At 37.7% G+C, this 15,421-nt stretch overlaps 2 protein-coding genes across 5 annotated transcripts in view; one reads left to right on the forward strand and one right to left on the reverse strand.

The window, feature by feature from the left end:
- LOC126372112 (GATOR complex protein MIOS) overlaps positions 1-569 on the reverse strand; it is a 12,142-nt gene extending 11,573 nt beyond the window's left edge. Inside the window, exons 1-2 of the mRNA XM_050017694.1 lie at positions 347-569; positions 1-75 (exon numbers count right to left, since the gene is read on the reverse strand). The exon at positions 1-75 is cut by the window's left edge and continues 120 nt beyond it. Coding sequence (XP_049873651.1) covers positions 1-75; positions 347-479 — 208 coding nt within the window. The 5' untranslated portion in view covers positions 480-569. The remainder of the gene's footprint in view (positions 76-346) is intronic.
- Positions 570-1,005: 436 nt separating this feature from the next.
- The window catches only part of LOC126371971 (ras-related protein Ral-a), a 31,502-nt gene continuing 17,086 nt past the window's right edge, over positions 1,006-15,421 (forward strand). Inside the window, exon 1 of one of the 4 annotated variants that reach the window (XM_050017453.1) lies at positions 1,006-1,158. Coding sequence is in view for 3 of the 4 variants with exons in the window: in XM_050017452.1 (XP_049873409.1) it covers positions 8,882-8,938 (57 nt within the window). In the remaining variant the exon portion in view is untranslated. Of the gene's footprint in view, positions 1,159-1,269; positions 1,684-8,605; positions 8,939-15,421 lie in introns of those variants that run through there. The other 3 variants (XM_050017451.1, XM_050017452.1, XM_050017450.1) reach the window with 3 other exon arrangements.

Below are 15,421 nucleotides of genomic sequence, written 5' to 3' on the forward strand. Positions count from 1 at the left end.
TGTCGACGCAGCGCACCCCGCTTGCGCTCTGCGACGCTACCACCGTGGCACCCCGGGTAGGGGAGATCTGTGTAACTGTGAAGCAAATTCATTTGTCTGTTATTAACGGTAAACAAAATCTACTATAGAGTACACATAGATTACAGAAGCGAGCTTATTTGTAAATATAAGACCAAAATTTTCGTTAACTGCGCATAACAATGGTTTTAAACGATTATTAGGTTGTTTGCTAACTTGTGATAAGAGAATGTTTATTTAACCAAAACAAAGTCGCAGAAAAGGGTTCAAAACTCAGGATGTAAAGGACTTTAAGTATTATTTTCTTCGAAGTACTGACTCTACTTACAAGTAGTTTTCTTCTCGATTTCTTTGAGACGAGCGACTTCATATAAGGTTATGTCGGGGCCCCAAACAATGAATTTGTCATGATGCACTGGTGACCAAATAACATCTACTTTAGCACTAGACATCATTTCCATCCAATGATGAAAAGATGCGGCTGATAACACACCAAAACTCCCTTTTTCGTTGTTCAGAAGTACTGTGGGTGGCAATATTTTGGTATTTGTTTTGACATTTGCGCTTCGTAAATGTCAAAATGATCTGTGTGATGTACATGATTTCTATCTTTAAAATTTTGCTAAAATTTGCAATCAATTTGCAATAACTAAACGCACACAACTGTATTTCTGAACTAAACTGTAAATGTCAAAAAATAGTGTTGCTATATTTATTTATTTTTTTCCTATTCTTCATATTTAGTTCGAATTGATTGCTCATTTGATTCTAAATGACTTTTTCATTTAGAACATAGTATTTTTATAGTGGCACTGCCTTTTAGTCGTCCGTCTCTTTCTTGTTCATAAACCTGTATACAGTAAAATAATCTTTTTTTTTGATAAATTGCGACAAAACTTTGCATATAATTTTCCCATAAGTTAGGGAAATAGAAAAGTATGGCAACTGGAGGTGGCCATTGTCGCTACGCCAAGTGCTACGTTATTTTTTTTTCTTGACGTCGCGTCATTATAGTTTGACAGTTTTGTGCGAGTGTGAGTGATCATTGATGAAATAAGTGAAATCAATTTATCGTGAAATATCCAAAAATATAAGGATATCCACCGGTACTAAAGTGTTGGATTCTACTCTGTCTTCTGGGTAAGTTCTATGTTATTTCACCGCTGTCGTTCTGAAAGCTGTGCTAGTTTTGTGGTGAGCCATATTTTAGGGTCAATGACGTGATTGTTTACTATAATGGCAACGCCTCTCGTTCTCCCACAGTTTCTCGCGTATTGTCTTGCGGTTCTCACGTGTTACTGCACTTTTCCCGACCTGGTTTGACGGAGAGCAGTGGCATCTTGTCCTGAGCTCATAGTCGCGTAGTTAGATCGATCGCGCTCGTCTCCGGAGGGCGGCATACGGAACGTGACTCACGCGTCTATCATTGATTTTCCTGGTATCCTCGCGGAGTCCGGCTCGTATGAGTCGCCGTCACGACTCATTAGCTGTCTCTAACAATAAACACTAATCTGCAAGTGTTCTGGGGTTAGGTCAGTAGTGAGTGTAGCATGCCCATGTCAGGGCTCTCTCCCGTCTCCTGGGCGCAGGAGACGTTGTAGAGACCTAGTGATGTTCTCAGCGCTTGCATATCAACTATCTACTACATTCCTAGAGGAGCAGAAGGTGAGATTATGAACTTGTACACTAAGTTGTGATATAAACTTGTATCTCTTTATCTTCCTAGCGTTATATCATTTTCACAGGGTCCGCTTACCTAACCTAAAGATTTTGTGATACAATGTTTTTAACAACTTTGTCTTATGAACTGTCCAATCCTTAACAAACATGGAGCACATTAAAGAGAAGACAAATGTTGTGTCTTATAAGGAAGTCAAAGAATTGGCCCATGATAAACAAGAATGGAGAATGATACACCGACAAGAGTGTGGCTCTTAAATTGGTGATGATATAAACTTGTATGTATAGATGAGATGGTGGTGTTGTTTTTCTCATGTAGTTATGTGGTGACATCATTTTAATTGGTGCTGCACACAATGCATTCTCATCACCTTGACCATGGGGGCACTGTGCTACACCGAGCAGCAACTTGTTCCTACTGTTATGTCACAACTATTGTTTGTTATCGGATTTGTATTCCTTTATAAATGATTTATTCTTTATTGTACACATATTAACAATAACAAAAAAATATATTTTTGATTAATGGCTTTTGTGTGATCACAATTCTTCCAGCATTATGTAATTAAGAATATAATAATGAAGGATGCAAGAAAACGAAAGACATACAGGGTGTTAGTGACACCACAACAAATACTGAGGGGGATGACTTAGACAATGATTCCGAGTTGATGTCTTGTTGGAAAAATCATGAAAAAGTTTGGTTTTTTTTTATTATTTTTCCGTTCCATTCCTTTGCGACGGAAATTACCACTTGATATCAACTCGATGTGCTTATCCCTAAAAAAGATCTCTTCTGGCCAACCCTAGCCTACTTATTCTTTGTTAATTATTAAACAAGTTAGTTTAGGTTTCATTTTCATGTCTGTGTTGTGTGTCGGAAAACAAATTCAGTCAAACGTGTTGTTTGATTTATTCAAATTCATTATACCTACAAACACATATTTACACACCACACATTTTTATTATTATTTGTCCTTCATGGTTGGGAGTAAACCATCATTTAACATAACACAGCGTCATGCCTGTATCCCTAACAGATAGGCCAAGGCCATCCAAACCATCACCACTGTAAACCATCTTTTGTAGCCTTGTTTTTCTTATTCTTTTGTCTCTTTAGTCTTTATGATTAAAAAACAAATTAAAATGCAATGTAAACTGCAATTTAAATGTTTCCCCACCAACAATTACTATAGCAAAATAATAACTACAAGAAATGCTATAATATTATGGATTCTGTAATGAATAATAAATGTAGAACTATAAAACTGTAATTGGTTCTGTATAGAATACCAGAGTTGGTTGTAATTTGAATGTCATTACTGTAACTGGTTGGTTGTCCTTGGGTGACAAGCCATTACTGTAGATAATCAATTTAATTTTCCTTTGTATAATTCAGTTTCTAATTTACATTGCAATTGATCTTGACACTGCGAAGTTTATTAATAGATATAGTTTCTATTTCTATTTTTGAATTGTTATATAAATAAGGTATTTTTCATATCTGTATCGTTAAATGCTGGCAATATTGTGTGTAGTATTCTTAACTCATACCTACACTTTTCATACCCAAATGTTTCATCACTAATTTAAGAGCCACCCTCTTGTCGGTGTAGCATTCTCCATTCTTGTCTCTCAAAGACCAGTTCATTCACTTCCTTATAAGACACAATGCTCACCTTCTCATTAATCATAATAAAAATCTGTAAAAATATTATATAAATTATTTTGGAATGAGTGGAAATTGCTTGGTAACAACAGAAATATATTGTACCTTCAGACATTACAGTTAATCTACTCACATCAGACCAATCCTCTTTAAACTTTTTTTACAATAAATGCCATCATAAACTACAAAATATTGTTATAGGTTTCATGGAGACTCTTTTCTATGTTCACACAATATGGGTCATGCATGTGGATTCTATTAGATAGTCAATACAGAGTTATATACATATAACTCACAAGCCATTTTCCTATTAAAAACTTAATTTCGTTGTAAAAAGTAAATTAATCATATTTTTAGGCGAACCCTAATGGGACTTAAACATTGCTGGTGAGGACTGGGTGTTCTATACACCTCTGCCAACCCCTTCGGGTATACGGGCGTGATGCTCTGTTATTTTCGTAATGTTTGTAACAGAAAGTACTGTATATGGTATTCAAAAATCTATAAAATGAAGGGAGTCATGTAATGAAAGTAGAAAGCATTGAAATGGAGAAAAAAATGTTCTGGTTATTGAAGCCTTTTAATTTCTACGCTTTAACTATAGTTTTTGCTTTATAACAAGTGTTGTGCCTGACATAAACAATGCTCGTCAAGATATCTCGCATAGAATTAACCTCGTCGGCATTCGGCGTCACACGCTCGCTAGATTTCTATTTCACCGTCACTCGGGTGGAAAACTGTGCGTTTTTTCTCAGTTTTTCTCCACCAACCCGTTGTGACTCGGTCGGTTTTTGCTCAACAATTACCCGCGATTATGTATTACACGTACTGCATACTTATTAGATAAGAGTTAAGAGCTGTTGATCGCTAATCGACACGCGATCAGAGCAATAAATAGGGTGATAATCTCTCTATTGTTAGGTCATCGTTTGGCCGCTGCGGGTCCTGTGATTGTGAATCATACTTCTCGCAGTTTCGTCATCTCAAGCATATTATTAAGTTTAATTAGGCGGTCGAATGGGAAAATATTATATCCATAAGTAAACCACCCCGAGATTCATTGTGATTCATCGCAAGGTAGTTAAATTCCTGCTAGTATTATACTAGCAGGAATTGCCGACCGAGCTAGACTCGGGGTGCGGCGCGCGTGATAGATGCTAACATAAACAGACTACGATGAATCGCGTAATTTAATGAGGCCTTATCATCATAACGGCCTCCCTGGCCCAGTGGTTGAGCGTTGGGCTCACGATTAGGAGGTCCCGGGTTCGAATCCCGGTGGGGACATATCACAAAAAATCACTTTGTGATCCCTAGTTTGGTTAGGACATTACAGGCTGATCACCTGATCGTTCAAAAAGTAAGATGATCCGTGCTTCGGAAGGCACGTTAAGCCGTTGGTCCCGGTTATTACTTACTGATGTAAGAAAGTAGTCGTTACATGAGCCATGTCAGGGGCCTTTGGCGGCTTAATAAATAACCCTGACACCAGGGTTGATGAGGTTGGTAATTCACCTCACAACCCACACGATAGAAGAAGAAGAAGAATCATCATCACAGTATCTATGTGTCGTCCAAAAAACTGAATAAACATTCAACTGAAGAGACGACTGCTTGTACCTAAACATCGGTAACGAGTCCGCGCTTCGTGAATACATTCGATTTATTCCGCCTGTAAACTACAAGCGTTGTTCCGTTGTAAACTTGGAATTTATATTGGTTTATCAGCATATTTACCTGATATCAACTTGTTTGTATTCAAATACACTGTATCTTGCCAGCTGCCAGTCACTGTCGTACATTGTAAGGACGCGAAGGGAGGTATAAAAACGCACGTCTCATATTTTCACCCACCTGGCTTGATGTAAGGCTCGAACGTTTATTAAACTTGGAATTCGAACACATGTTCCAAATTCAAATTTTAAATTTATTAAGGTTTTGTTGTAGAAAATGATACTAAAATATGTTTTTTGTCTAAAAAACGCACATAGGCGTTTTTTCGACATAAGAAGACGATATTATTATGTAGATTTGTTCTGACAATGTAAAGTTTATCATATCGTAATAAATAAAATCTGTCTTTGAGCACCTTTAACAACGTTAGAAAGAAGCAGCTACATTGTATGAGAATGTCAATTTTTCCTTCAAATCTGTCTGTCTTGCAATATTTGAGGTCAAATTACTTAGTTTTTTGCCCATATTAAGGGTACTTTTTTTGGGTGTTTCTAAAAGCCTATTAAATGGAGCAGTTTTTAGAAATACTTTCAGGGTCCATGACGATCTCATGTGTTTATTATTCTTCGGCGAAGTTTTAACAACTGTAATAATTTTGGTCTAATTCTCACTTTGACTTCCGATAACTTTTTTTTATACTTGATTTGACTTTGATTTATCTTTGATTGAGCGGTACACAGCCTTAGGTATAGTCGTGAAGTAAAATAAAATAATTATTAAGAAAGGGATAGCGACAAAATGATTATTTCTGAAGTAAGGTAGAAAATATAGAAAAAGGTACAAAATGGGTCATATCTCCTAAACCGTAAATAATTGCTGAACATACATGGGGGTGTTTCTGGTAGCTAATGAGCCCTTCTATCTAATTTTTCATTTTGAACCTGACCTTCTGGGCCACCCTGTATATTATGTATAATATGCACGTTTAACGTCATCTTAGCAAAGGAAACAAACAAACAATGCTCCGTATTTAACAGCAGATAGTAATTACCGCGATGCTGATGGCACCACGATCGCTATCTAAGCTCCCAGATACACCCGGTGCGTGAATGTTCTTGTCAGATGTAAACTACAGCTGTAAATGTTATCAGCTGACGCGGTCTACTGCGTGGCTGTCGCTACTGACTGCAAGTGCCACTTCGGTTTGTGTCGATTGCTTAACAGTAACTTGGAAAAAACCGACAGAGGAATTTTGTCCTGTATTTTATTTTATTGGCAATAGTTACGCAGTCTACAAGAAAATTACAAGCTCATCATCACTAATTTAAGAGCCACGTCTTGTCGGGGTAGCATTCTCCATGCTACTTTTTAAGGGAAAATAGAGCAGTGGTTTCCCTCTTGCCTTCCGTTCCGCAGTACTCTGTCTGACGCGAGTGGGATGGCGCCCAAAGTAGTATATTTCAAAGCCGTACTTGGACTCCTGTCTTCCGCCTCTGAATAGTACTGTCACTATAGTATTGTTGGCCAATGTAAAAGTTTGGGAGGGTTTTTAAATTTCTGCCTAAAATTGACGCATGTTTCATAAATTTTATGCCCCGAAAATAAAAAAAATAAAACTGAAAAATATATTTTTTTAAACCCGTTGGGGATAAATCACTTTTGTGATCCCTAGTTTGGTTAGGACATTGCAGGCTGATCACCTAATTGTCCAGAAGTAAGATGATCTGTGCTTCGGAGGCAAGTTAAGCCGTTGGTCCCGGTTACTATTTACTGATGTAAGTACGTAGTCGTTACTTGCGTCACGTCAGGGGCCTTTGGCGGCTCAATAATAACCTTGACGATCGATTGAGATTGGTCATCCACCCCACAACCCACACGATAGAAGAATTTTATGCCTGTCGATTACCCGTCCCTTTACTTTTCGGTGGATGAGAAAATGACAGGTATAATTTTATTAATTTATAATTTAAAATAAAATTAAAATTAGATGGTGTATACTGGAATCACCATTGTCCGGTTATGACCGCTAGTTGTAAAATTAGTTCTCGCTCGGAGTTCAGACGGACCGTTCATTATACAGTAACTAATGGTTAGTTACTGCTGGCTGTAAACCTCAGGTTATATGGCTATTTACAGGCTTTTGTTTACCTTGTTGCATGTGCTTAATATTCACAAGTACGGCATGCAATCCCGATCGCGAGATCTCGTCCAATTTTTCGGGATCAATCCCGAAGCATAATCTGACGAGATCCAATTCGAGTTTGACGGGATTGGGAGATTCGCCCAACATCTACTGATGCAATACATCAGTCCAGAATCTGGTTCCAGGTGTTTTAGCAGATCCTACCATGTCCTCCAGCGCCACAGGCCTCCCAAGTACATTTTATATTTCACACGCTTTGTAACTATCGTAACTAATATTGCACCGAAACTGTTACCATTTCGTCATTCACTACAGTAAGTAAACAACACTTCGATTGACTTTGAAAATAACGATTTTATTTACTTTTAATCGATTATTATGCTCTTTACTAATGCTATTTTCGATAACCAGGCTAATTTAAGAAAATTTGCTTTCGAGGTCGATGGACAGTTAATATCTTAACGATGTCTCGAGGTGACTTGGCTAAGGTCACATTATTGAACAATACTTAGGCTGTTGGACTTTCTAGACTGAAACCCTATCTCACGCGAGACTAAAAACCAACCAGATACATCTGAACCCTGACATTATACGCTTTTAAGCAAAAGTAGACAAATGAGCGGCAATTTCGCAGGTTCTACTTAATTTATTGTTTTTGTTGTTTTACGGTTACGGCTATTTAAAGTTACAAAATATTATGGAACCACTTATTTTTTATTTTAATAATGGACGGACAAAGGCACTAGTTTTGAGGCTTATGAATGGGAATCACTTTCACTCGTTTTACGGTTTTGCGGCGCTTGCGACGGCTTAGTTTCTCATGGACATTCACGTAGTTTCCACTGCTATCGCGTTGCTATAACACTGGCACTGGCAGGGCACTTACTGTTGCCATTTGGTGGAAAATAGTGGCTATTAAAAAAAAATTGCAGACGCTACAGTCGGTAGTAGTGGCCATAATTTAAATTCAGTGCAGTTCCGGTTGTGTTCGTTCGAATTTTTATGGCATCTGTTGGTTCTTTTGGTAATCTCTGCAGAAAAATGTTTTGATACCGGTCATTGTGTTTATTTATAGCTATTCATATGAAGTTTATTTCTGTAACAGGAATATCAGAGGTCGTCTTATCTCGCAGAGCCAATCACCTCATACATAAAAACAAATAGAAGTGACATGAGTCATCGGTACTTTATGACCGTCCTAATACAAGTCTGATTATGAGCTAAGTGACGTAATCTAATACAAAAACAATAGCCCCATGAACTGAACTCGCGATATCAGTATCCGCCCGCTTTCAACCATCTGATTCAAACGCAACAAATGATGTAAATGAGTCATTGTAACTAATAGGAGTTCCTAATGAAGGTCGGCAGGATAACTAGTCTCGTGAATTAGTTAATTGTCAGTCGACCATTGCCAGTCCTGGGAAACTGCAAGTCATCCACATACTTTATTCAAATCGTGTAAAAAGTGGAGGATCCAGATAGAAATTTATTCCAACCGTATAAAAACTGGGTTATCCAAAATTTCCGAAATCCATTCCATATTTTAATGGTAGTAAAACTGAGTGATCTAATCTTGAATTATTCCAGCAGTAGAAAATAGGAGTGACGTAAATACTCTGGAAATTCCAACGGTAGAATTTCCAGCAGTACGTACAGGTGTAGTGTAGAGAAGTGTCAAAAGTGAAAAAAGGAAGATGGTGCTCTCAGACGACGAGGCCAGGAAATGTCAGGGATGTGGCCTTTTTGATGTGGTGAGTCGTTACACCTACGCTATAATATTCAGACATACCTTTGGTTTATCTTGAGTATCACATACCCGAGAAATGTATACTCGGAGGTATGTTACCTAACCTGTAATTTGGCTGGTTTTCCTTTCGGGTTGGAAGGTCAGACAGGTAGTCGCGTTTGTAAAAAAACCATACTCATCAAATATTCAGTTCAGGTAAGCGGACCTTGTGGAAAACGGGATAACGCTATCATGTTAATACTCCAGTCGACCGAAAGTATTATCGGAATTCCCAATATGAGACGTTATCAAATGAGCTCTAGAAGAAACGAAACTTTATCAGGTTCTCACGAGCTTTCTACAACACCGATATGACACTTTCCCTGTATTTTACAGCTAAAAATTTTTTTTTTTTATCTCATATCACAAGTTTTAATTTTGTCTGTATGACTTGCGATTTTTATTATATAAGAGCATCAAAATGACGTAACGTTATTTCGTCTCTTCCCCCCGGTTGATTCAATGTTGCGTGACAAGTTAAAACTTCGCCTTTATCAGCCGATAGGCGCCCGAAACGAATCCCGAATCTGTTTGTATATTAATGTAATCGATCATAACAACGTCTCAATAGATGTGGCATTCGCAACATGAAGTGATATTTATTGTATTCCTTCGAGCAGCCTGAAGGGAAATTTTATCAGTTAAGATAGTGTTATGATTATGGCTATCAAGAACAAATGCTTACATCTTTGGAATTCCGCGACCATGTTTGAAGTCGAAAAAAGTTTTGATTTTGTAGATACACACATAATATTGACGACAATTTTTTCCCAGAATCCTACGTGAAGTGAGGTATGTTAGTTATTTTAGTAGTTAGTTCCAAGTATAGACACATTTATCTCGCTCGAATTAACTCGCTTCAGTTCTTGTTACATTCTGTGCAGTGCGCTACCTATATCCTCCTCCCTTCAGTTCTGTTCCGCTCCCCATTTCCGATGACGGTGCATCCTTTACGCGGGGATTTTAGCAACAAAATTGTTCCATGTTTTGGGAATACCCAATTTGGGTGAAACAAAATAATGATAGAATTGTGTTCCGACTCTAAACTCATTTTACGGTTATATAAACCACAGTACATCGAGGAACAATTTGTATCAAAAAACGTAACGGTAAGGGCTTGGGTCAACGGTTTTTGTTTTTGGAACCCAATTTTGTGATGCGTGTCGTCACGTGCCAGCTTGGGCAAACGCAATAGAAGTTCTGAAACCTTTGACAAGCATTACGAAACGTGAAGGAAAACCATTTTTAGAATGGTTCTTAACAACGTGTTCGTCGAAGCTTCTGCGGACTTCGCAATTTGTTGTTTTCATGCTTGTAAAAAATATTCCCGTAAAACGGTTCTTGGTTTCCTAATATCCCGTGTCCCTAACGGACCTTCCGAATCCCACTATTGTATGCTAATGCATCGTCACTGCTATCACGCTTCTGTCATTAATTATAATTTTGATCATTATAAGTAATGATTACCTTGCCAAATTACATAGTTACATGCCGATATACACTAATCCCCAAAAAATGATAATTTCGATTTACACAGTTATATCATGTTGTGTTAAATCTTATCGTGTTAAAGGGTTTTCTTGAGACTATTGTCTGATTAAACGATACTGAATAATATCAATTATTGATAAAGTGTTTTGAATTCTAAATATAGGAGTCATGTCTTTATGAACTCAGGAAACAGGAAATCCTACAGATTAGAAATCCGAATACGTATTTACAGGAATAACCGGCGCCGTTCCGTCACAATTCATAAATATTTATAGTTTTGCTTTTTCACGTCGTTAAATAATATCTGTTACTGTTATTTTTCTTTTTACTTTTCATTGATTTTCCTCCAATCTTTGTCTAGTTTAACATCTTCACATTGGACGCACGGAGGACTAAATCGTTTCCTCAGTATTTTGTAAGTCTGACAGTACGACTAAAAGTCACGAACGTTCCCTTTGATGCATTTTTGATTAGCACGTCCGTGGGAAGTCGTGTAAATAATTCACTATCGAGTGAGTATCTTGGCAGAACATTTTCCTTTCCCACGGAAATAGGCAATCACAACATTCGCCAACATTTTCGTATTATACATTTATAATGTCTGTTGACTTTGTAGCATTCTGAATGAATTCCCCAGGGTGCGATACTTGGCACTACACTTTATTTAATGTACACTGAATACGTTACAGTATGCATTGTTTCACTCTTTAATATGGTTATCGCGTGTGTACGGTTATCCGTATATGGTTGTCCGTACTTAAATACTTGTCTAAAACAATTAAGTACCTACTGTAATGTTACTTAATTGATTCCAGAGTTATATGGCATCAAGTTATCGACTGAAGCATCGATTTATATGACACAATACGACGCGGCGATGGTATCGCGGAGTTATAAATTCATAATTATGTATTGACCTGCAATATGTGTGCATATTTAATCTTCTTTATTAGTGAAACTCAAATGTGGCATTTAAGAATAATGTATTCATTTATTACATCATACAATACAAACTTTGACAAATTACTTTAACTGTCTATTACATAATATTTACATAAACTTTTTACAACATTTTAAATTACATATATATAATAAAAAGAAACACATTCTGAAGTGATTTTATTAAAAAAAAACATCCATTTCTTTAAATTCATTTAATTCCGGATGAAAATTGAGAACACAATTTTTTATCTGGATTGAAAATAGCTTGGCTCACGATATTTGGCTAGGCTTGGTTAACAAAAATCACATCAATATGACGCTTAAGTACATAGTTTTCACTATAAGCCGACAATACGTAGGTATTATTTGAAAAGTGGACCCAACTAACATGCAGACTCCATAGACTATATTTTCTTTTATTTTTTAAATGTAATCATATTTTACCTACCTCTTTTACTTAATGCGTCAGAGTCGCATAAGCTACAGACATGGTCCATAACTCTCTCTGTTCACCTTTACCTACTTACAAGTTACAAAAAACACTGATTCGCGTGTTACAGTGTACCGTAGTCTACCCATTGTTTAGGTGGGAATTACTAACAGCCACATCAGTAGTAATTAAATTACCATAGTCAGATGTAGAGATAGCAGGGGCCACAGGGGCCTCACCTGATGCTATTGTGGGTCGTGTGAAGCCGGCTTTATTTATTAACGCATTAACACCGCCGTTAGTAGTTTACAAGCTAACTATTGTGTTGTACGGGAGTTGAGTTTGTTTGTTTTGAAAATGTTAATGACTTTTGTGCGTACGAGTATATCGTGCTGGCGATTCTTTTCCTTGTAAAATTTTTTTATTGCTTTATTGGCTTAGGGTTTAGATTTGAGCTGAGCTATCTAGCTGGTTCCTGTTAGTTATCTGCCGTCTAGTTCCTGGTACATTAACCTTGGCCACATTAGCCATTGTGCTTTACCATTTACGATATATGGTAAAAATGCTTATCATAGTGGACTGTGGCGATGTTGACAGTCTCTGGTCAATCTGGTAACCGGTCGCACGCCTCACTAAACTCAGATACATACCATAAACAACCTATATACGTCCCACTGCTGGGCACAGGCGTCCCCTCAATCAACCGGAGAAGGTATGGACCATACTAAACCATGCAGCTCCACTGCGAATTGGTAGAGGTGTTTTTTACGGCTAATAGCGGAATCGACTTACTTTTTCAGCCAATAATCATGTGATTCAAGCCTATAATTTCCTTTCCAAACCAAGGATAGTCTCAAAAAGTGTGTTCGATAAAACTCAGATTATGGCTTTAGTTATTTAAGACTTGCGTATAAGTGCACTAGTTAAAGTTTTACTAAACTATCTTGGCCCTTTTCCTATTTATTAATAAGTACGTTAAAGGAGCAAATAGCTGTACTTTTTTGTGTTCAAGTCTCTTATTAGTAGTTTAATAAACATTTTTCTGCTGTACATGCGTATGAAGCTAATATCGATCTAGATTTAGCCGGGATATGTTTGGAGCCGGCGTAATGTGTGTTGTGGCTGTGGATATCAAGTTCATTGCCCCGGGCCTCGTTCGTTGCTAATTCGCGCCATTTCCAACGTTATTTAGGGCTCAGGGTTGCCAATTCGAAAAAGCTTTTCGAAATACGGCGTTTTGTGTGCAACTTCTTGTTAGTTACACTCCATCCAGCCTTATCCCAAGCGACAGTAAGATGGAAATCAAACTGCAGTAGATCAGTGGGGTCATTATTATCTATGATAGATAAATGTATTTGCTCTTGTCGGTGGAGTAATTGCAATTCCTCCCTTCTCTCCGCCAAATCGTTCACCTCCGGATACGACACGACCTGTACCTTCTCTATTATTTGTTTCATAATGTTCTCCTAGGTCTACCCCTTCCTCTCTTTCTTTCATTTTTTTCTTCTATGATGTTCTTTATAAATGAATCGTGTCGTATCAGGTGGCCAACATATTTCCTCTCCAATATTAATATAAGCAATCAGAATTCTTAATTACGTCTGATTTCAAGACGGTATCATGTAGATCCTTGGTTTAAAGTTTATCGATAAGTAAATATTGTACCCTATTTTATAACTTACGTATATTGTCGTATAACGAACGAAAACTCTTTATTGCACTTAAATCACTTTAAAAATACATTATTATTATAATTAAATTGGTTGTACAACAGGCGGCCTTATTGCTAAGGTAGCAATCTCTTCTAGGCAACCTTTAGGTATAGGATATGAATTATGTATGATAGATGTAATTATTATATGTATTATGGTTCATTCTGAAGCTAGAGGCACGATTAAATGACTATTAACATAGCACCATAGCCACGATGAAAGGTTTTCAAGGCCGTATGCTAACTGCGGCAGTATAGCGATCGTACCAGCCCTAATTCGGCTATCTCCACCCAGACATCGGTATCGCCGCCCACCGCTTTCCCATACGCTACGACGCGACTGGTTTCCATATTCTGACTTCTGTAATTGAACTTTATGCCCAAAATAAGTTTATATTAGGTACAAAAATTTACCATTGTCACACCCCGGCACTCCTTACAAACATCTGGTTCCTACCGTCTGTCACATAACGCGTAAGTGGAAGCGAGACAGACAGTCCGCGCGCCCCCTTTTACCTTAACAGTTTATGGCCATTTAGACTAAAGGTAGACCCAGCGGAGAGTATAGGGAAATCTACCTCGGGCACCGGTAACCGATACAAATTGGTGCGGGGTGGAGAGTGTCCGTTCTATACGTAATACAGGGTGTTAGTGACATCGTAACGAAAACTTTGAGGGATGGTTCACGCCATGATTCTGAGCTGATATCAAGTGAAATTTTCCGTCGCCAAAGTATGGAAATGAAAATAATTTTAAAAAACTAAAGTTTTCATGAATTTTCCGACAGGAAATTCCACTTGATATGAACTCAGAATCATGGTCTGAAACTTCCCTCGCAGTATTCGTTACGGTGTCACTAACACCCATACTTACTTGTATGGCTATCTGTACGTACTTGTTCGGGGTGCAAGGGACATTGCAACGAATACTGAGAGGGATGATTCAGCACTCAGAATCATGGTCTGAATCATCCCCCTCAGTATTCGTTATGATGTCACTAACACCCTGTATTATTCCTTACTCTATGCTTATATGCCCAAAATGAGTATGCCACTATAGATAAGGATGGGCGATATAGAATCTGGAAGAATGGCGCAAGAAAAACGCCATTATATCGTTTGAAAATATTTAGTAACCTGTTCCAAAGTAGAGTGAATCATGTTTCTGCAAATATTCTTATCTGGAAAAGAATGCGTGAATAATTGTTCATAAGTAGGTATACACAACTGTTATCAATAATATTAGTCTAAAGTATTTTAGTAAATAGATTGATCATCTTACTTTCGGACAATCAGGTGATCAGTCTGTAATGTTCTAATCAAACTAGGGATCACAAAGTGATTTTTGTGATATGTCGAGCCCGGGGCCTCCGGATCGTGAGCCCAACGCTCAACCACTGGACCACGGAGGCCGTCTATATTGTCATATTCATAGTATGATAAGGTATATAATGCATTCAGATCAGTATTTAGAATTCACTATCCTGTCTTAAAGTGTTATCGCGTCGTCTACAAGACTTCTCGTTGTGATAAAATAAATCTATGTGTTCAAATTACAGTGTTGTTATCGAGCACTAACCGTTATCGGTACGCGTGCATTCACTGTTATCAGCCGACATATCACGCCGTAGCTGCTATGCGACTTGCGTTTGCGATCGAGACCAGGTCGCGAACTGACAGCGCGGCGCGTGCGCACCATGGAGAAAATTACACCATTTCACTTTGTAGTACCTAGTTTAGGGAAAAGCGGGACACGTGATAAAGTGGACATGTTTCTTTTATTAATGCCAGAAGTCGCAAGCGCCTTAAGAGTAGGAAGTTCCAAACTAACGCTTTTTTTTTTAGATTTGTCGTATGTCGTTTTTTAGAATTCAA

The sequence above is a fragment of the Pectinophora gossypiella genome, chromosome 13, assembly GCF_024362695.1.
Source record: "Pectinophora gossypiella chromosome 13, ilPecGoss1.1, whole genome shotgun sequence".
NCBI lineage: Eukaryota > Metazoa > Arthropoda > Insecta > Lepidoptera > Gelechiidae > Pectinophora > Pectinophora gossypiella.